This window comes from Myxine glutinosa, chromosome 8 (genome assembly GCF_964187855.1).
Source record: "Myxine glutinosa chromosome 8, kmMyxGlut1.1, whole genome shotgun sequence".
NCBI lineage: Eukaryota > Metazoa > Chordata > Myxini > Myxiniformes > Myxinidae > Myxine > Myxine glutinosa.
The window spans coordinates 130,184,959-130,200,961 of NC_136268.1; the positions used below are offsets into that span (position 1 = coordinate 130,184,959).

Genomic DNA, 16,003 nt, shown 5'->3' on the forward strand with positions numbered 1-16,003 from the left:
TTCACCACCATCTCCTACCTTCCCCCATCCAAAACCTTGATCTTTTCTACCCCCGTTAAGAAAGAGAGGACCCAGACCACTTTTTTGAAATACCAACCTCTTTCCTGGAAGTCTTAGCAGTGTCCATTTCTTTTTTGTCCATTCATTATATGTTTTATGTGTCCGTTTATGTTTGTTGTGATTAATATTAGTTCTTACATGAGCCTCGATCTTGTATTAAAAAAAAATGCTAGTATAAAAAAATTTTTTTTTGCATAAACAAAAGCAAATTTGTAAAATGCAAATAATTATTTGTTTGAAATAAAAAAACAAAGGTGGATCTTGAGAATGAGCATCACTAAATAAAAATAAACTGGGCTGCATGTATTTTTAACAGGATGTGTAAATTACACATCCATATCACCATGACATCTGTTGGGAAATTGAGGACAGAGTGATGTCAGAGGTAAAAGGATCAGACGGTAAAGTTCCTAAAAATGAAATTTGGTTGAGTGGTTTGGAGGATGAGTTACAAAGGATAGGATATAGATTGAACATGGTAGTTGAAGGGTAATGAATAAAAATCATTGTGAAGAAAACAAAACTTATAAGGATTTTGTGATCCACTGGAGGTAAAAATAATGCCACAGTGAATGGTATGGAAGTGTAACAAGTTAGCCAGTTAATTATATTGGCAGATTTCGATCATTGGACGAAAGATGTAACAAGGAGATCAAAACAAGAATCAGTATGGGGAAACAAGCGAATGCCAAAATAAAGATGCTGATGATAAGGCCAATGGAGAAAACGAAAGAAGAGATTAGTTGAGACTTTGATGTGGAGTGTTGTGGTTATAGTAGGGGTTGGAGGGTGTTGACTGTCGACAATAGTTTTTGAGATGTGGGTATGGCACAGCATGGAGAATATCAGCTGGACTGAGTGACGGAAAAATAATGATGTGTTGGAGATGTTGGAGAAAGAGAGGACCCTGTTAAAGATATAAAGTAAAAGACATAGATCATGTATTTGACATATAGTGAGAGGCAACGGCCTGAAATACGTTTTGGAAGGAAGAATAGAAAGAAAGTGACAGAGAGGGAGACAAAAGGCACTATTTAATTCCCGACTCTGGCGCCCGGCAATACCACTGTGCAGCTCATAGAGACTGTATTGGGAGGGAGAGGTGTACAATAATTGATTGATTAATTGCACAATTAAAATCAAGAAATAATCGTCAGAAAATATTTTCTTCATCGAAATTGGCTAATGGCATACCTAAACCACAAGTGCTTCATCCGAAGCTGTAACTTTTTGAAAATTAATTAAATAAGTCATTTATCGAAAAAAAAATCTATTGATTAATCAAGAAATAATTAATCGATTAATTGATAAATGATTAATCGATTAATTGATAAACCAATAAATCAAAAATACCCTTTATAGCCAAATCACTTGGTCACTGTTGTGTCAAAATATCAGGTTCCTAGCTCAAAAGGTGCCTGAGATAATGCTTAGATTAGAGAAAAGAAATAAGTACTTAATAAATAGACAATAATTAAGCAATTAAGCAATTAATTGATTAATCAAAAAAATATAATATACCGTTTTTGTCAAAGCACGTGCCCAAATTGTAAGTATTGTGCCCAAATTTCAGCTTCCTAGCTCAAAGAATGAGATATTGCCCGGACAAACAAACAAACAAGTAAAGATACATTCAAAGTACACCGCCCCCATGCCAAATAATTAAATATCCTACAGAGCGGCATTGCCGGGGCGCCTCCGGCGCCCGGCAATACCGCAATGCAGCTCATAGAGTCTGCATTGGGAGGGGGAGGTGTACGCTAATTGATTGATTAATTGTATAATTAAAATCAATAAAAGATTATCACAACATATTTTCTTAATCAATTGGCTAATAGCATAACTAAACCAGTAGTGCTTCATCCAAAGATGTATCTTTTAGAAATTTCATTAAATAAGCCATTAATAAAAAAAATTAAATAAATAATTGATTAATCAATAAATAATTAATCGATTAAATGAATAATCAGTAAATCAAAAATATCCTTGAAAGCCACATCACTTGGTCACTGTCATGTCCAAATATTAGTTTCCTAGCTCAAAAGGTGCCTGAGATATTGCACAGATGAGAAAGAAAATAAATAAATGATCAACAATGAAAATAAGTAAATAATAATCATAAAAAAAGTTAATCAATTGGCTAATAGAATACATAAACCCCCACCATTTCATCGAAATCTGTAACTTAAAAATAATTAATCAATTAAGTCATTCATCGAATAATTAAATATTTAATCGATTCATTAATTAATCAATAAATCAAAAATACCCTTTACAGCCAAATCACTTGGTCATTGTCATGTCCAAATATCAGCTTCCTCGCTCAAAAGGTGCCTGAGATATTGCCCAGATGAGAAAGAAAATAAATAAATGATTAATAATGAAAATAAAGAAATAACTTATCAATTAATTGATTCATCAAAAAACAAAAAAATACCGTTTTTGTCAAAGGACTTGATCACTATTGTGCCGACATTTCAGCTTCCTAGCTCAAAGGATGGCTGAGATATCGCCCGGACAAACAAACAAGAAAGAAAACAAGAAAGAAAACAAACAAACAGAGTGAAAACTGAGTACTCCCTTTCAATGCGCGTCATCGCCGGGCCCCCATTGGCACCCAGCGATGACGTCATGCAGAGCCTGGAGATGGAACAGGGAGGGAGCGGTATACAAAAACAACATTTGATTTTTTTTTAATGGCAACTGGATTAGAACAGCACTGGGCAACGCCGGATACCACTGCTGGTGTTATATCGATAAATTATGTTAGATTATATAATTATCTTACATGATAATATTGTCTTTATTAGATTTATAATGACAACCATTAATATTATTTCATGGCCTTGAATAATGTGAAATGTACTTGACCTTTTGTAAATGACCGTGAATATAACGAATCCTAGGTATTATATTTTACTTCCTTTGCAATTCTGGATGGTAAAAATGTGATGGAGTGTTGTCGCCATGCTACCTTTATTATGGCAAAGGGTTATGATGATTTGTATTATATTTGGCGTCCATTTTGTTTTTCTCGTTTTAAGGGTTTTCCCCTCAGACGACTACTTCAAGCTTTATATGCGTTACAGAGCACGTGTTTCTGGGTATAAAACGAAGGATATATCTTCTGTTCTAATTAGTTATGGGTTGGCTCTTGTCTCTATTTTATGCTTGGACTAGGAAGACAGAATAAGCTCTTTTCACACTTCGTCGATGTCGCATTGAAAACAGAACTACCTTTGAAAACAGAAAAGGTGATTTCATGAAGATGGCGCTAAAATCGCTCACCTTTTCCTGTCTCCGTTGAAGTATTAAATGCTCCCTCAAGGGAAGCTTAGAATGTACATAAATACAGAACGGTTTCTGTCTGGTTTTGACGTGCGTTCTCGGATGCTTGCCAACCGCACAAGACTTAAAACAGTCTGTCATCAAACATACATACTATAATATTGCTTGGCAACTAGAACAACGTCCTCATATATTTATGTAGCTAGTCCTTGGAGATTAATAGCCTTTCAGTACTCAAAAACACTTTCCCCAAAGCCACGGAGGAAGCCAAAAGCAATAATATGTTTACAGACTGAGAATGACACTCTTTGACAACTCTCTTAGCTCTAAATGACAATTGTTTTTAAATCCGCCGCTAGCCCTATTCCAGTGTTTGTTATGCTAAATTTGGGAACTGGTTCTGATTTCCTGGCAAAGCATATGTCTTCTGTCCAAGTTGAAAGATTTCTTCAAGCTACAAAACGCGTTTAACTACAACTGCACTCAGTAGAGAGCAGACCTCCGCCTGGTTGGCAATATCACTCAATGGTGAAGAATCGCTTTTAAAATTATAATCGCTCGATCTGGATCTTCACCAAAATGGAATCGATTCGTCCTTGTTGCACACACAACCTGTCCAACAAGTTTCGTCCAAATCCATCCATAACATTTTGAGATATCCCGCTATGTATAGTTTTTGGCCCTATCACCCAATGGTGAAGAATCATTTAAAATTTTTTACTAGCTGAATCCAAATCCGGATATTCACCAAAATTAAATCGATTCGTCCTTGTCGCACACACAACCTGTCCAACAAGTTTCGTCCAAATCCATCAATAACATTTTGAGATATCCCGCTATGTATAGTTTTTGGCCCTATCACCCAATGGTGAAGAATCATTTTAAAAATTATTCGACTAGCTGAATCCAGATCCGGATGTTCACCAAATTTAAATCGATTCGTCCTTGTCACACACACAACCTGTCCAACAAGTTTCGCCCAAATCCATCCATAACATTTTGAGATATCCCACTATGTATCGTTTTTGGCCCCATCACCCAATGGTGAATAATCACTTAAAAATTAAATAATTCTCATGTCCGAATCCAAATTCAGATCTTCACCAAAATCAAATGGAATCATCCTTGTCAGACACCCAACATCTCCACCAAGATTCGTCCAAATCCATCCACAACTTTTTGAGATATCCTGCTATGTATCGAATTTGGCCCAATCTCCTAATGGTGAAGAATCACTTAGTAAAATAAAACAATTCTCATATGCGAATCCATATTCAGATCTTCATCAAAATCGAATCGAATCGTCATTGTCAGACACCCCAACATGTCCACCAGGTTTCGTCCAGATCCGTCCACAACTATTTTAAGATATCCTGCTATGTATCATTTTTGGCTCTATCTCCCAATGGTGAAGGATCACTTAAAATTCTAGTACCCGGATACGAATCCTGATCTTCACCAAAATCTAATAATTTCGTCCTTGTGACATACACTACATCTCTGGCAAATTTGGTCGAATCCGTGCACAACCTTTTTAGATATCTTGTTCACAAACAAACAAACAAACAAACGGACAGACAAACAGACAGGGGTGAAAACATAACCTCCATCCACCTTTGGTGGCGCAGGTAATAAGTCATTGTGCAATGTGCTTTTGTTGATGCATATGGCGACTTGAGCTGGTTGCTTCAGAGCCAAGCCATGATATTTTGAAACAATGCGTTAAGCTGCAAATGGACACACTCCTAAGCCGGGCTGCTTCGTGACTTAAATAGGGATACGAGTCGTGAGACACCTGGTTATGAATACATCGACAGAGCCTTGCCATTTTACCACCGTGAGCAGGTAAGACCCATCCACGTGAGTTCCAAGCCGGGAACCGACCTTAGCTGGTGCGGTGAGCTCAGCTGCAGACAAAACTGCCTTTCATGCCACGCCAAATGGCGACCACTGTTCCACAGGCATCTTCTGACAGGCGAGAAGCCTGGGAGATCTTCCAAAACACGAGGCCAAAAGGAAATCTTTCCAAGAAGAACTGGTTTGTTATCATATACCTCGCCAACTACGACCACGAGCATCAAGAGCTCACTACCAATGATGCAGCGTTCTCCCTGCAGCGAAATATTCAATGTGAGGTTAATATTGTTGTGAAGAAGAGGAAGTCAGAGGTGATGGGGGATGCGTGGTTGCTTTGGGCATGGGCTTGGGGGTCGGGATGGGGTTGTGGGGGGGGGGGGGAGGGTGGGGTCAGTAAGTACCAAGGCAATTCAGCCTGGAAGATGGTGAAGGCCCTGGCCTGGGAAGCGATGGCTTGCTTTGTTAGCCGCCATTGTGGATTGTGCTTTGAATTTTCCTTTTTTTCACAGCAAAAGGCCACAGGGTGAAGGTGCGCGAGGCCCCGCCAAACGTTTGCCTCAGAAGGGTGCTCTTGAGCGGCTGAATATCAATGTTAGCGAGGCGCCATTTGGACAAGAGCCCTTTTTCTGGATCAGTGCACCCTCCTGTGTGAACCAAATGGCCAAACGAGCTTCTCCTTCTTTTGGAAAAACTCGGCCTAATGGGTTTACAATCACAGGTGGGGAGACACACAGGCCTGCATTAAAAGCTTAAACCTCCGTTTTAAACCCCCTGCTGATTCCCTTTCGGCACAATTTGCATCACGTGAAAAGGCAATGAACCTTTGCCAGAGGGGTGAAAAAACAATCTTTCTAAAGGAGAGTCATAACAGACACATCAGGAACTTAAAAAGAAATCTACGACCGGTGGATATGAGAAAGAGTTAATAGTCGACAAAATCAACGGATGTTCTTCCCTTATTTTGAAGAGGGGGAAAAGACACGGGTTTAAAAAACAAACTTTTGTAAAGTTGCCACAAAACTATAAAGCAAATTATGATTACTAACAACGGTACCCGCCCTATGGGCGTGGCTTCAATTGGGAGGCCCACATAAAAAGGCAAAATATCAGAAACTGAAGGCTTTTTTATTTTAAATGATTTATCACATGCAAATCATCAAAATCTAAACAGTATTTGTACAATTTCAATGAAAGCCACATCACTGTTCATATCGGTAAATATTATTCCATCGTGTTTGGAAAAACTGGAAAATTGGAAAAATTTGAAATTGGAAAAACAATATAGCCTATTTTACTCCAGGGGGTCCCAGGATTACCCACCCAAAATATCGTTACGATCGGTTCAGCCGTTTTTGCGGTACCTGGGAACAGACGGACAGACATTTGGTGAAATATAGTAAGATTAACAATATTTGACGGAAGTATTTCCTGGATTTTTGAAACGGTATTCAAAAATATTGGAACCCATCCTATCCATGAATTACAACACTTTTGTATCCTTTATATTTCCTTTTCTGCTGATTTCATGTGCACACCTTGGGGGTAATTGGTATCTAACTATAAAAGGTGTTTCCAAAAAGAAAAATAATTTTCCTTAAAAAAAAAATATATATCTAAGGTTCACAATGGAGTTTGTCCTCGAAAGCCATGCACTGACAAAGACATCAGCAGACACAAAAGAGTACTTCAATGAGAATTACAAGGACATTAGTAGACAATGGACGAATGCATCAAATAAATAGGATGTTAAACATGAGACAATGGTTCAAAGCAACATCATTTCGTGGGCAGCCTGTGGCTGCTGGTTGCATTATTGCTCGGAGTGTGGCAGTGCCGCTGATGCAGAGCCCCGTTACCAGTCAGCTGGTACTCATTTTTCCGACCTTGGAAGGATGGCAGGCTGAGTCAACCCACCTGGTGTTATTTAACGGCTCGGCAGGGGCTCAAATTCAAGACCCTAAGACCTTAAGGCAGCCCCACCTTAACTGTAAAGCAAAAAAACAGAATACTGATTCAAATGAGAACGCTAAACAGGCCAACCCGTCTTGCTGTTCTGCACAGTAGTCAAACATAAACCAAATGATCGTTTTTCCCCAACAAATAACTGCATATAGTTATAAAAATATTATAGTTGATGCATAATGGGTCATCTATGAGGTCATCGGTTGGAACCCCGGATGAGTCATGCCAAAGATGTTTAAAATGGTACGTGCTGCTTCCTAGACTGAAGTTCAGCATTTAAAAAGGAGAGAATACAGACAAACAACCATTTGGCAGGATGATAGGCCTAATGGCCTCCTGCGGGATTGAAGGTCAACCGAAGGGAACTCGTATTTATATTTAAATGTTTTTTTATTTTTATGTACGCGATTTATTAAACTTTATATACTGTATCTTGGACTACTGCGAGCATCACGTTCACTGAATGACTTGGTTTTAAATATGAACTGCACTACATTGACATTTCCACACCTTTAAAGAGGTGCAATGCATTGATAAACCTGGCACAGGTATTCTATCTAAATAGCTTTACGTTTTTTCTGTGAGTGATGTCAGCACTAATTTTGCTTTACACAAATGTGCTTGATAATGTAAAATGTCAAAAGGTTATTATGTGATGTGTGTATATGTATGTATGTATGTATGTATGTATGTATGTATGTATGTATGTATGTATGTATGTATGTATGTGTATATATATATATATATATATATATATATATATGTATATATATATATATATATATATATATATATAGTGTTGCGGTTTTAGAACCGACGCTTGTTGTAAATAAATAATTACTTGTAAATATCCCATGACATTAAAGGTTAAAGGTAGCACCCTTAGTTAGTCCACAAGCAACACATAGGCCACCTTAGAAATTCCAGTTATTTCATTATTATGTGTTTTAGTTAAGGCCGTGTTTCCAATAGTTGAATCTGCGTTGCATCAATCAAATAAGGAGTACGCCCTTTTGTTCATTTTGTGACCTCCCTCTCCAAGCGACACCATTACGTGCCCCTACAGACGGTGCCTTATGTCCCTCCCAATTCTATTACGCGCCTTGCCAGCAGCGTTCGCTGCCTTAGCGCCGCCATTAACCATGCGGTCGGCCCGAGCAAAAAGGGGGCGGGACGCCAAGAACAAGGTGTGGCCTGTCAACTAGTCATCAAAGGCGTGGCCGGTAAGCCCCCACCAGCCAACCAGGGCTGATGAAATATCACTGGCGGGTGTGGCTTGATGAAGCGCGGAGTGATCCTGAAGCACGATATATAAGCGCGAGTGCAAAGCCCTTTCACAGGACTGTGCAGAGGCAGCTGATTGTAGAGGACTGCGCGGAGACGGTTGACTTGCAAGGACTTGTTGGAGGCGCGCCTATTGTGAGGGACTGATTTTGATATGGAGCGCACATTGGAAAAGGAGGACTCACTCGCTGGCGCTGAATGAGAACTAGAGAGAGAGGGAGCGTTTAGCACGACCGTTCATCTGTTACATACGCTAAAGGACACGAGCCTCCCCACCCCACCCCCCACCATATGTAAGGTCCGCTCGCGGGTGAACGATACGCGCGAAGCTGCCTGCCGGGTTTTCGGCCACGGAACCGGAGCCTCATCTGGAGCCTGGACCCCATCGCCTGGACCATCTGCCCGGACCTTCCACCCTACCAGCAACAATCCCCGTGTGAGTGCGTATGTTTGTCTGGGGTCGTAGAGTAAGACTGTATTAAGACTGCCCTGTGTGCTGCTTCTTCCTCTTCCTTTTCTGTACATCCTTTCGTTTCCTCTTTCTTTATTTGTACATAATTAATAAACCCATCTTTGTTCTTCCTACCTTCTGGTTTCCTCTCCATCCGATCGCATCCGTCCTTTCCCTCAATTGAGTACCTGCGGCACGATTAGGAACCGCTCAGAATCGGGTTTAGTCATTTGTTAATGGCCCGGATCGCGGACTGCTAACCGCTCGGCATTTACCATCACGTCCGTGGTTCGAGCAGGAGTTATTTCCCTGCTTTACGGTCGGGTTAGTAAGTAGGTATTTGGGACTACATTGACCAATGACCCTAGCTAATACCGACCGGAAGGAGCGTTATAACTTCTAAGGACTCGGGTCAGTCAGTCACGGACAAGGGGATTAACCCCCCCTTGATAAGGGGAGCGCCGACCCCCGAGATCCGCAACAATATATATATATATATGCATATATGCATGTGTGTGCATGCAGGTTGCTGTTGTTGGCTGATATTTAAAAAGTGGGTGGTTTCAGGAGATGGAACAAAGACCTACCAGGTCTCAAAGTATCCCCCTCCATTTTGTGTGTGTCTGTGTTTGTGTTTATCAGCTAAATTGGTATTTAAAGTATGTTTAAGCTGAGTTGGTAGGTGCTTTAGGATGTCAAATGTTCCACATGAGACTGAAAACAAAAAAGTGGATTTCTGTTTAAAACCATTCAATCCAAGGTCAACTGAGCAGTTTTCATTGGCATACCAATCAGTGCCAATAAAATGGATGATTTTAATATCTGATCAGTCGGCATGGGCTGCAGGACATCCTCAATGATAAGTTGTACCCCAACAGCTCAGACATTCCATCATCTCAATTCAGATGCCCACAAATAAGTATAAATGAGTACGTTGGTAATACATTATTTTGGATATATGTACAGCCAAGTGAGTAGGAGCTGCCTCGACAATCCAAGTGACACATCTATGTCAGAAAAAGCCATACGAGCATCATGGTATGAGACATCGTTGATTGCACTTCCAGACCACTTTATGTTGCACAGAGAATGAAGAGAGCCCAATGCCTGTATCTGTGCAAAACAGGCGGTATTTTTCACCATGTTCAAACTTTCTTCCCTGAAGGTGGGGAGTGTTACGGATCAGTCACTTCCGCCTTTGTTGTTATTATGTACTTGTAGGATTTTTAGTTTCAGGTAATATTGTTGTTAAGATTTTTATTAGGGTTAGGGTTAGGGTTTTGCATCAGTCCAGCTCAATAGGTTATAGATGTTACAAGAATGTTCTTGTACCAGAGAAATGTCTGTAGGCACTCACAGATCCTTGAGATCTCATGATCCGCAAATCAAAAATGTCCATGGCATGGTCAGCAGACGTCTGTCACATCTGACCACACCTGTTTAGACAGAAGAAAAATGCATGAAGAGGAAGCTGCCTGAGAAGGAGGTGAAGGGGAATTCCACAGGATGACATCGCAAAGCATAGTGACATAAGGACTCCAAGACAATAACGGACAGCCGTACAACCTCCTGAAAGCAACACTCCGCTTTATGGACCTTCGCCACAGGTTAGTACGATATGTATCGAATTGTAATAACTTGGTGGTAAGCAGCGCCTGAGCCTGGATCCGTGTTTTTTTGGTGTCAATGAAGAGGTTAAAATAAAAGAAAATGATTCAAGATTTGTAGTGCGGAACTCACGTAAACACAAAAACATTCCTTTGCTGCAATGTGCATGCAAAGGGATCATTTATATATATTTAAAAAAATTCCTTAGGCTTACATGAATTGAAGAAAGATTATCGGAAAATCATGTCTTGCATTTCACCCTGGCAGGGGAAATTACATAAACCGTTGCTTGTGGTCCCTCCAGTCAAAAATGACCCACGTCCTACGTTTGCCCATGACTGCGTTACATTCTCCCATCGGTGAGAATCCTGAAACGTTTCTCGTCTCGATGCCTCATTTCCCGGTTTCGTTCTTCCCGGACGATGTTATTCCACTGTGATATCCATGTTTTTGTACTTGTGTGATTCCCCCCACCCTTTTTTTCTTCTTCATTGTTTTCTTGGAACATTTGAAGCTTTTATTCATGAACAGTCGCTGTACCAACAAAGGATGGAGTACTGAAAACATGTGTTTATCATTATCTTTTCACTTTCTCATTTAATGTCGTGACCCAGAAAGAAGCAAATACTACATGGAGGATTCCAAAAGTGCCAAGTTTTAATCACTGAACAAACACTAGCTTAACCACATTTTTGGAGATGCTTTAGAATTCTTTTGAGCTAACATTGGGAGACAAAATAATTGCAGAAAAGAAAAGCCGTAAGTCCACTTATAGCACTTGGATGATGAAAAATAAATCGTCTTGTGGTCATTCTTTTCCTTCTTTTCCTTGGAGTAAATGTCAATGTTGCACTGTTGCATCAGTTCCGAAAGGATAGTGCGGAGTTCGAATATTCCACATGAGACTGAAGCCAAATATTAGAAAGGTACTCATCTAACTATAAGGTCTGGGATTTGGTGCTTCGCAGGCATGGTGTTGCGTCACAAAGAGTTCCGTCCCTCGAGTGGACATTAAGCCGGGTGTGACTCGTCTGCTTGCGCTAGATAGTGGACCTTAAAAAGCCCGTTGTTGATGGTACCAGGAAGAAATTCCCAATGCCTGTCGAATTTCTGTCTAAACTGCCAAATTTGAACCCACGAACTCTATGATGCCAGTCAAGTATCTTCACCACTAGGCCTTGCTTGGAAAACATTTCCATGAAAGAAAATTGTCTGGTTTTCTTGGGTATTCCTTGACACCAGTTGTTCGCACATCACACGTGGATGATTCGAATACCACCCCGATGGACAAACCACACTGTTGCAGCGACAATTGGCCAACGTAAACAATATAATGCTGAATGTATAACACTAAGGTAACACAGCTTTCTTTTAAGGAAATGTTTATCAATCAATGGCCTAGTGGTGAAGATACTTGACTGACATCAAAGAGTTTGTGGGTTCAAATCTCTTATTTGGGATTTTGGATCCTAATCTTCTGGAGCCCCAAGTAGTCTCAGGATAATTACTGTGTTGAGAGCAGATTGTCAATACTGTGTTGCTCAGGTGGCTCACCAATTACCTTCAGGGATGAGGTCATTTTCCTGCCTGCCCTGCTCTACCTTACATGTGGTGCTAGTCCACAAGTTGTCGACTTTTAATTTTCCTCGTGGTAGAACTTGGGATAGGTATTAAAATGCGACAAATGCAAGGAAGTTCTGCCCACGCAGCCTGAAGCCCAAAAAAAATTCAAAAATTTATATACAGGTATTTTAAAAAAGAGTAAATAATTGGCTCAAAAACAAAGCCTACACACCTGCTTGGATATCGATGTTGAAGCACAGCAGTCTCCTCCGTCATACTTGCAGTACGCATTATTGTGCAACGGGTCACACCAGCCGTCCTTCTTCTGCTGGGTACGGGAGGCAAAGGAAGCATTTAAAACCATGAATGACCACTAAGCATCGCCAAACCTGCAAGAAAACACTTCACTAGTCACATCGTAATGAGCTAGGGGCACTCAATAGCATGCGGCTGTGCTATTTCATGCCTGCAGGCTCTGCCCTTCGACCATGTTTTCAAAGCTGTGTTACTCATCTCAAGGGTCTTGAAATTGAATTGCCAACACCAACCTGTACTCTGCCTAGTCTATCATAAACACCAATATGCAAATCTATTGAGTGTTGGAGGCTGCAATGGAACAAGCCGAGAAGAGGGATTACAAGGATGCTTGGAAGCAGGATAAAATAGGCAAGGAGATGGAAAGGAGATATTGTGAAGCCCGAATATTCCTAAGCTATTGTCTGATGTTAGTAATTGAAAATGTAAAACAGAAAAGAAAAAAAAACATAAAAACATGTTTTCAAGTTGATGTTACAGATGCTCCTTGCAACACATCGTGCATTTAGCCTTACGTCATTCATCATGTCTTGCAAAGGTCCTAGCTTACACTTTCCTTTTTTTTGTATACAAGATCGAGGCTCGTGTAAGAGCTAACATGAATCACAAAAAGACAAACTAACACATAAAACAGATGATAAAGGGAGCGGGAGAAAAGATGGGGAGATAGAGGGAAGCACACAAGTACAACATTTGAGAGCAGGGACATCGGGAGATCTGTGGGAGGGAGAGCGCTTGGGGGGAGGAGGCACGGGAACGGGGAGAGGGGATGGTGGGAGAGGTATAAAACACATGGAAAGTGCTGGGACTTCCAGGAAAGCTTGGTGGCTGTTGTCCTGTCTCACTTCTGCTACGCACATTTGTGCCTCCTTCCAGGCATATGTGCACCGCACCGCATATGTGCTGAGCCGAACAGTGTATTGTTTTTAAACTATTCTGAAAAGGAGATAGGTGGCGTGCCATGATGAATAGGAGATATGTGGCATAATATTGTACGAGGTAGGAAGTCATGCTCACCTGCACTGTCTATGTTTGACCTTGCCAGATTAATTTTTTTAAACAGACAAACTGGTTTATATGATGTGATCACAATTGCAATGCAGAAGTAAAATATCTGCAAACTCCTATCGATGGTGGACGGACATTATGTTTTCACCACTGTGTGTTTGTCTTTGAGCAGGATATGTCAAAAAATTGTGAACGGATTCGGACAAAATTTGGTCGACAGGCTGTGTGTGAGACAAGGACGAATTGGTTCGATTTTGGTGAAGACCCGGATATGATCATTTTAAAGTGATTCTTCACCATTGAGAGATAAATCCAAAAACAATATATAGCACGACATCTCAAAAGGTTATGGATGAATTCGGACGTAACTTATTGCACAGGTTGGGTGTGTGCGAAGAAGGAATCAATTATATTTTGGTTCAAGTCCAGATGCAGATGCGGTCTATCGGTGGGATACAAAACATAATATGTTCAGCCTGGCGGAGGTTTGCGCTCTACCGAGTGCCGTTCTATTTCACGTTTGTTTCTTCATCGTTGTGCCGTCACATGATGGAATACATCATTATGGAGTCGGTTTGAGAAAAACAATCTCATTTCTTCAAATTCACTTGGTGGTTGTATTTTCTTTTCGCTGCAGTTGGATTTTGGATAAGTGACGGCTAATTCCAAGACGTTATTTTTTCTAGACTGCTTTGTCTGTCATATACTAGTTTCATGAAGTGAGAAACTATAACCGATGGCTATCTCCTTTTGTCAAGTTCTAAATCAAATAAAATTCCTTCCAAAGCAGCAATTAATGCAAAAAAGGCTGAGATGACATGCATCGAAATCTATAAACACCATAGAGACACTAACAGGTCAAACGCAGTCATGATTGCACTGGAGAATGGGACAAGAACCAGGAGAACATGACATGTTTAATCAAAGAGTCAACTGGCAGGGCAAATGGCCTGGAAAGCCGGTCTAACTGCACTGCGGAGACGTGGTAATCAAGCAGTGGTGCAGATTTTCAACATCTGTGTTGTCCTTGCGCCTTTGAACTGCCTGGCCGTGAAAAAGGGTTCCTCGTTTGCCGTAAATTGTGCGCGCACATGGGCCTCAGAGGAACCGTGAAGATAATTTACAGACGCTTTGTTCAAATGTGATGGTGTGTTGACAGACGGACTTTAAATTGCACCAGATAAATATTGTGAGGCACAGAAAGAATTTGGCGAGTTCGCTCTTGGGGTGAGCATAATGTCGTGCCACATGCTTGCCACATGCTTAAAAAAAAAGAAGTATATATTGGTAACTATAAATAGCAAAGAGGTCATGTAGTATGAGAAAGGTGTTTAGCAGTAAAAAAAAAAAAAATTGAATTGTTGTTTTTGATGAAAATTAATTGAGAGTTTCCGAAACAACAGAACACGATGCAAAAGCACAGCTTGCAATGGGAACGTAGATTTATAAATATTACATATCAACATCATTCTTAGACTGTTAATACGCAAAAACATGGCTTGTTTTAAATTCCCATATTAACCCATTGCCCATAGATAACAAAGGCATCCCAGCTTCAAATCCCACTAACTGTTGACTTGTCTATTGTCTACAAACCCAGCTTACAATTAATGTAAAAGGACTGTTAAAAGGAAATGGTTGTTATCATCTATACCCTGTGTGTGACATTTTTAACGTGCAGAAGAAAATGCAAGAAGCAGATGAAATGAAAAATCACTCATAGAGCGACACTTGGCAAAACAGTCAGACTCAGTTAGCTGATATGCAAATCACACTCAAAGTTCAAGTCAATCAGATGAAAATTGAGGATTTTAGAAATTTGAGAAAAGTGGTTGACCTTAGGCCTATGTTGACCTTTTGGCCTATGTTGATCTCAAAAATAGTTGCTGGTTGAATTCAGTTAGCGGATATGAAAATCCTATTCAACTTTTAAGTCAATCAGATGAAAATTTAGGATTTTAGAAATTTGAAACGGTTGTTGACCTTTGGCCTTTGTTGACCTTTTGGCCTACGCTGATCTCAAAAATAGTCGGTGGTTGAATGCAGTTTTCTGATATATAAATCCGATTGAAATTTCAAGTAAATCGGATGAAAATTGTGGTTTTTAGAAATTCCAAAAAAAGTGGTTGACCTTTGGCCTATGTTGACCTTTTGGCTTATGCTGATTTCAAATTTTCGGTGGTTGAATGCAGTTTGCTGATATGTAAATCCTCTTCAAATTTCAAGTAAATCGGATGAAAATTGTGGAGTTTAGAAATTTGGAAAAAATGGTTGACCTTAGGCCTATGTTGACCTTTTGACCTCAAAAATAAATAGCGTGATGTCGGACAATGAACTCTACCGTTTGGTGAAGTTTTGTGAAGATCGGTTTAAAATTGTGACCTGTAGGCAAGTATAAGTGAGCGGACAGACAAACACACACACACAAACACACCGGAGTGATCAACATACTTGTCAAAAATTACTTTTTTTGACAAGTACCTCGAGTGCAGTCAATGGTGCGCCATCATAAATCCCCATGTTTCCCACCTAAAGCAAAGTTGAAAGATTGGCAAAAAGTTCCATCAGGATTGACCCAATATCAATTATTTTCCCCATTTTGACTCA

General features: G+C 40.2%; 1 protein-coding gene across 1 annotated transcript in view; it reads right to left on the bottom strand.

Moving 5' to 3' along the window:
- The window catches only part of LOC137433192 (pappalysin-2-like), a 279,514-nt gene that overhangs the window by 15,887 nt on the left and 247,624 nt on the right, over window positions 1–16,003 (bottom strand). Inside the window, exon 16 of the mRNA XM_078783998.1 lies at window positions 12,306–12,401. Coding sequence (XP_078640124.1) covers window positions 12,306–12,401 — 96 coding nt within the window. The remainder of the gene's footprint in view (window positions 1–12,305; window positions 12,402–16,003) is intronic.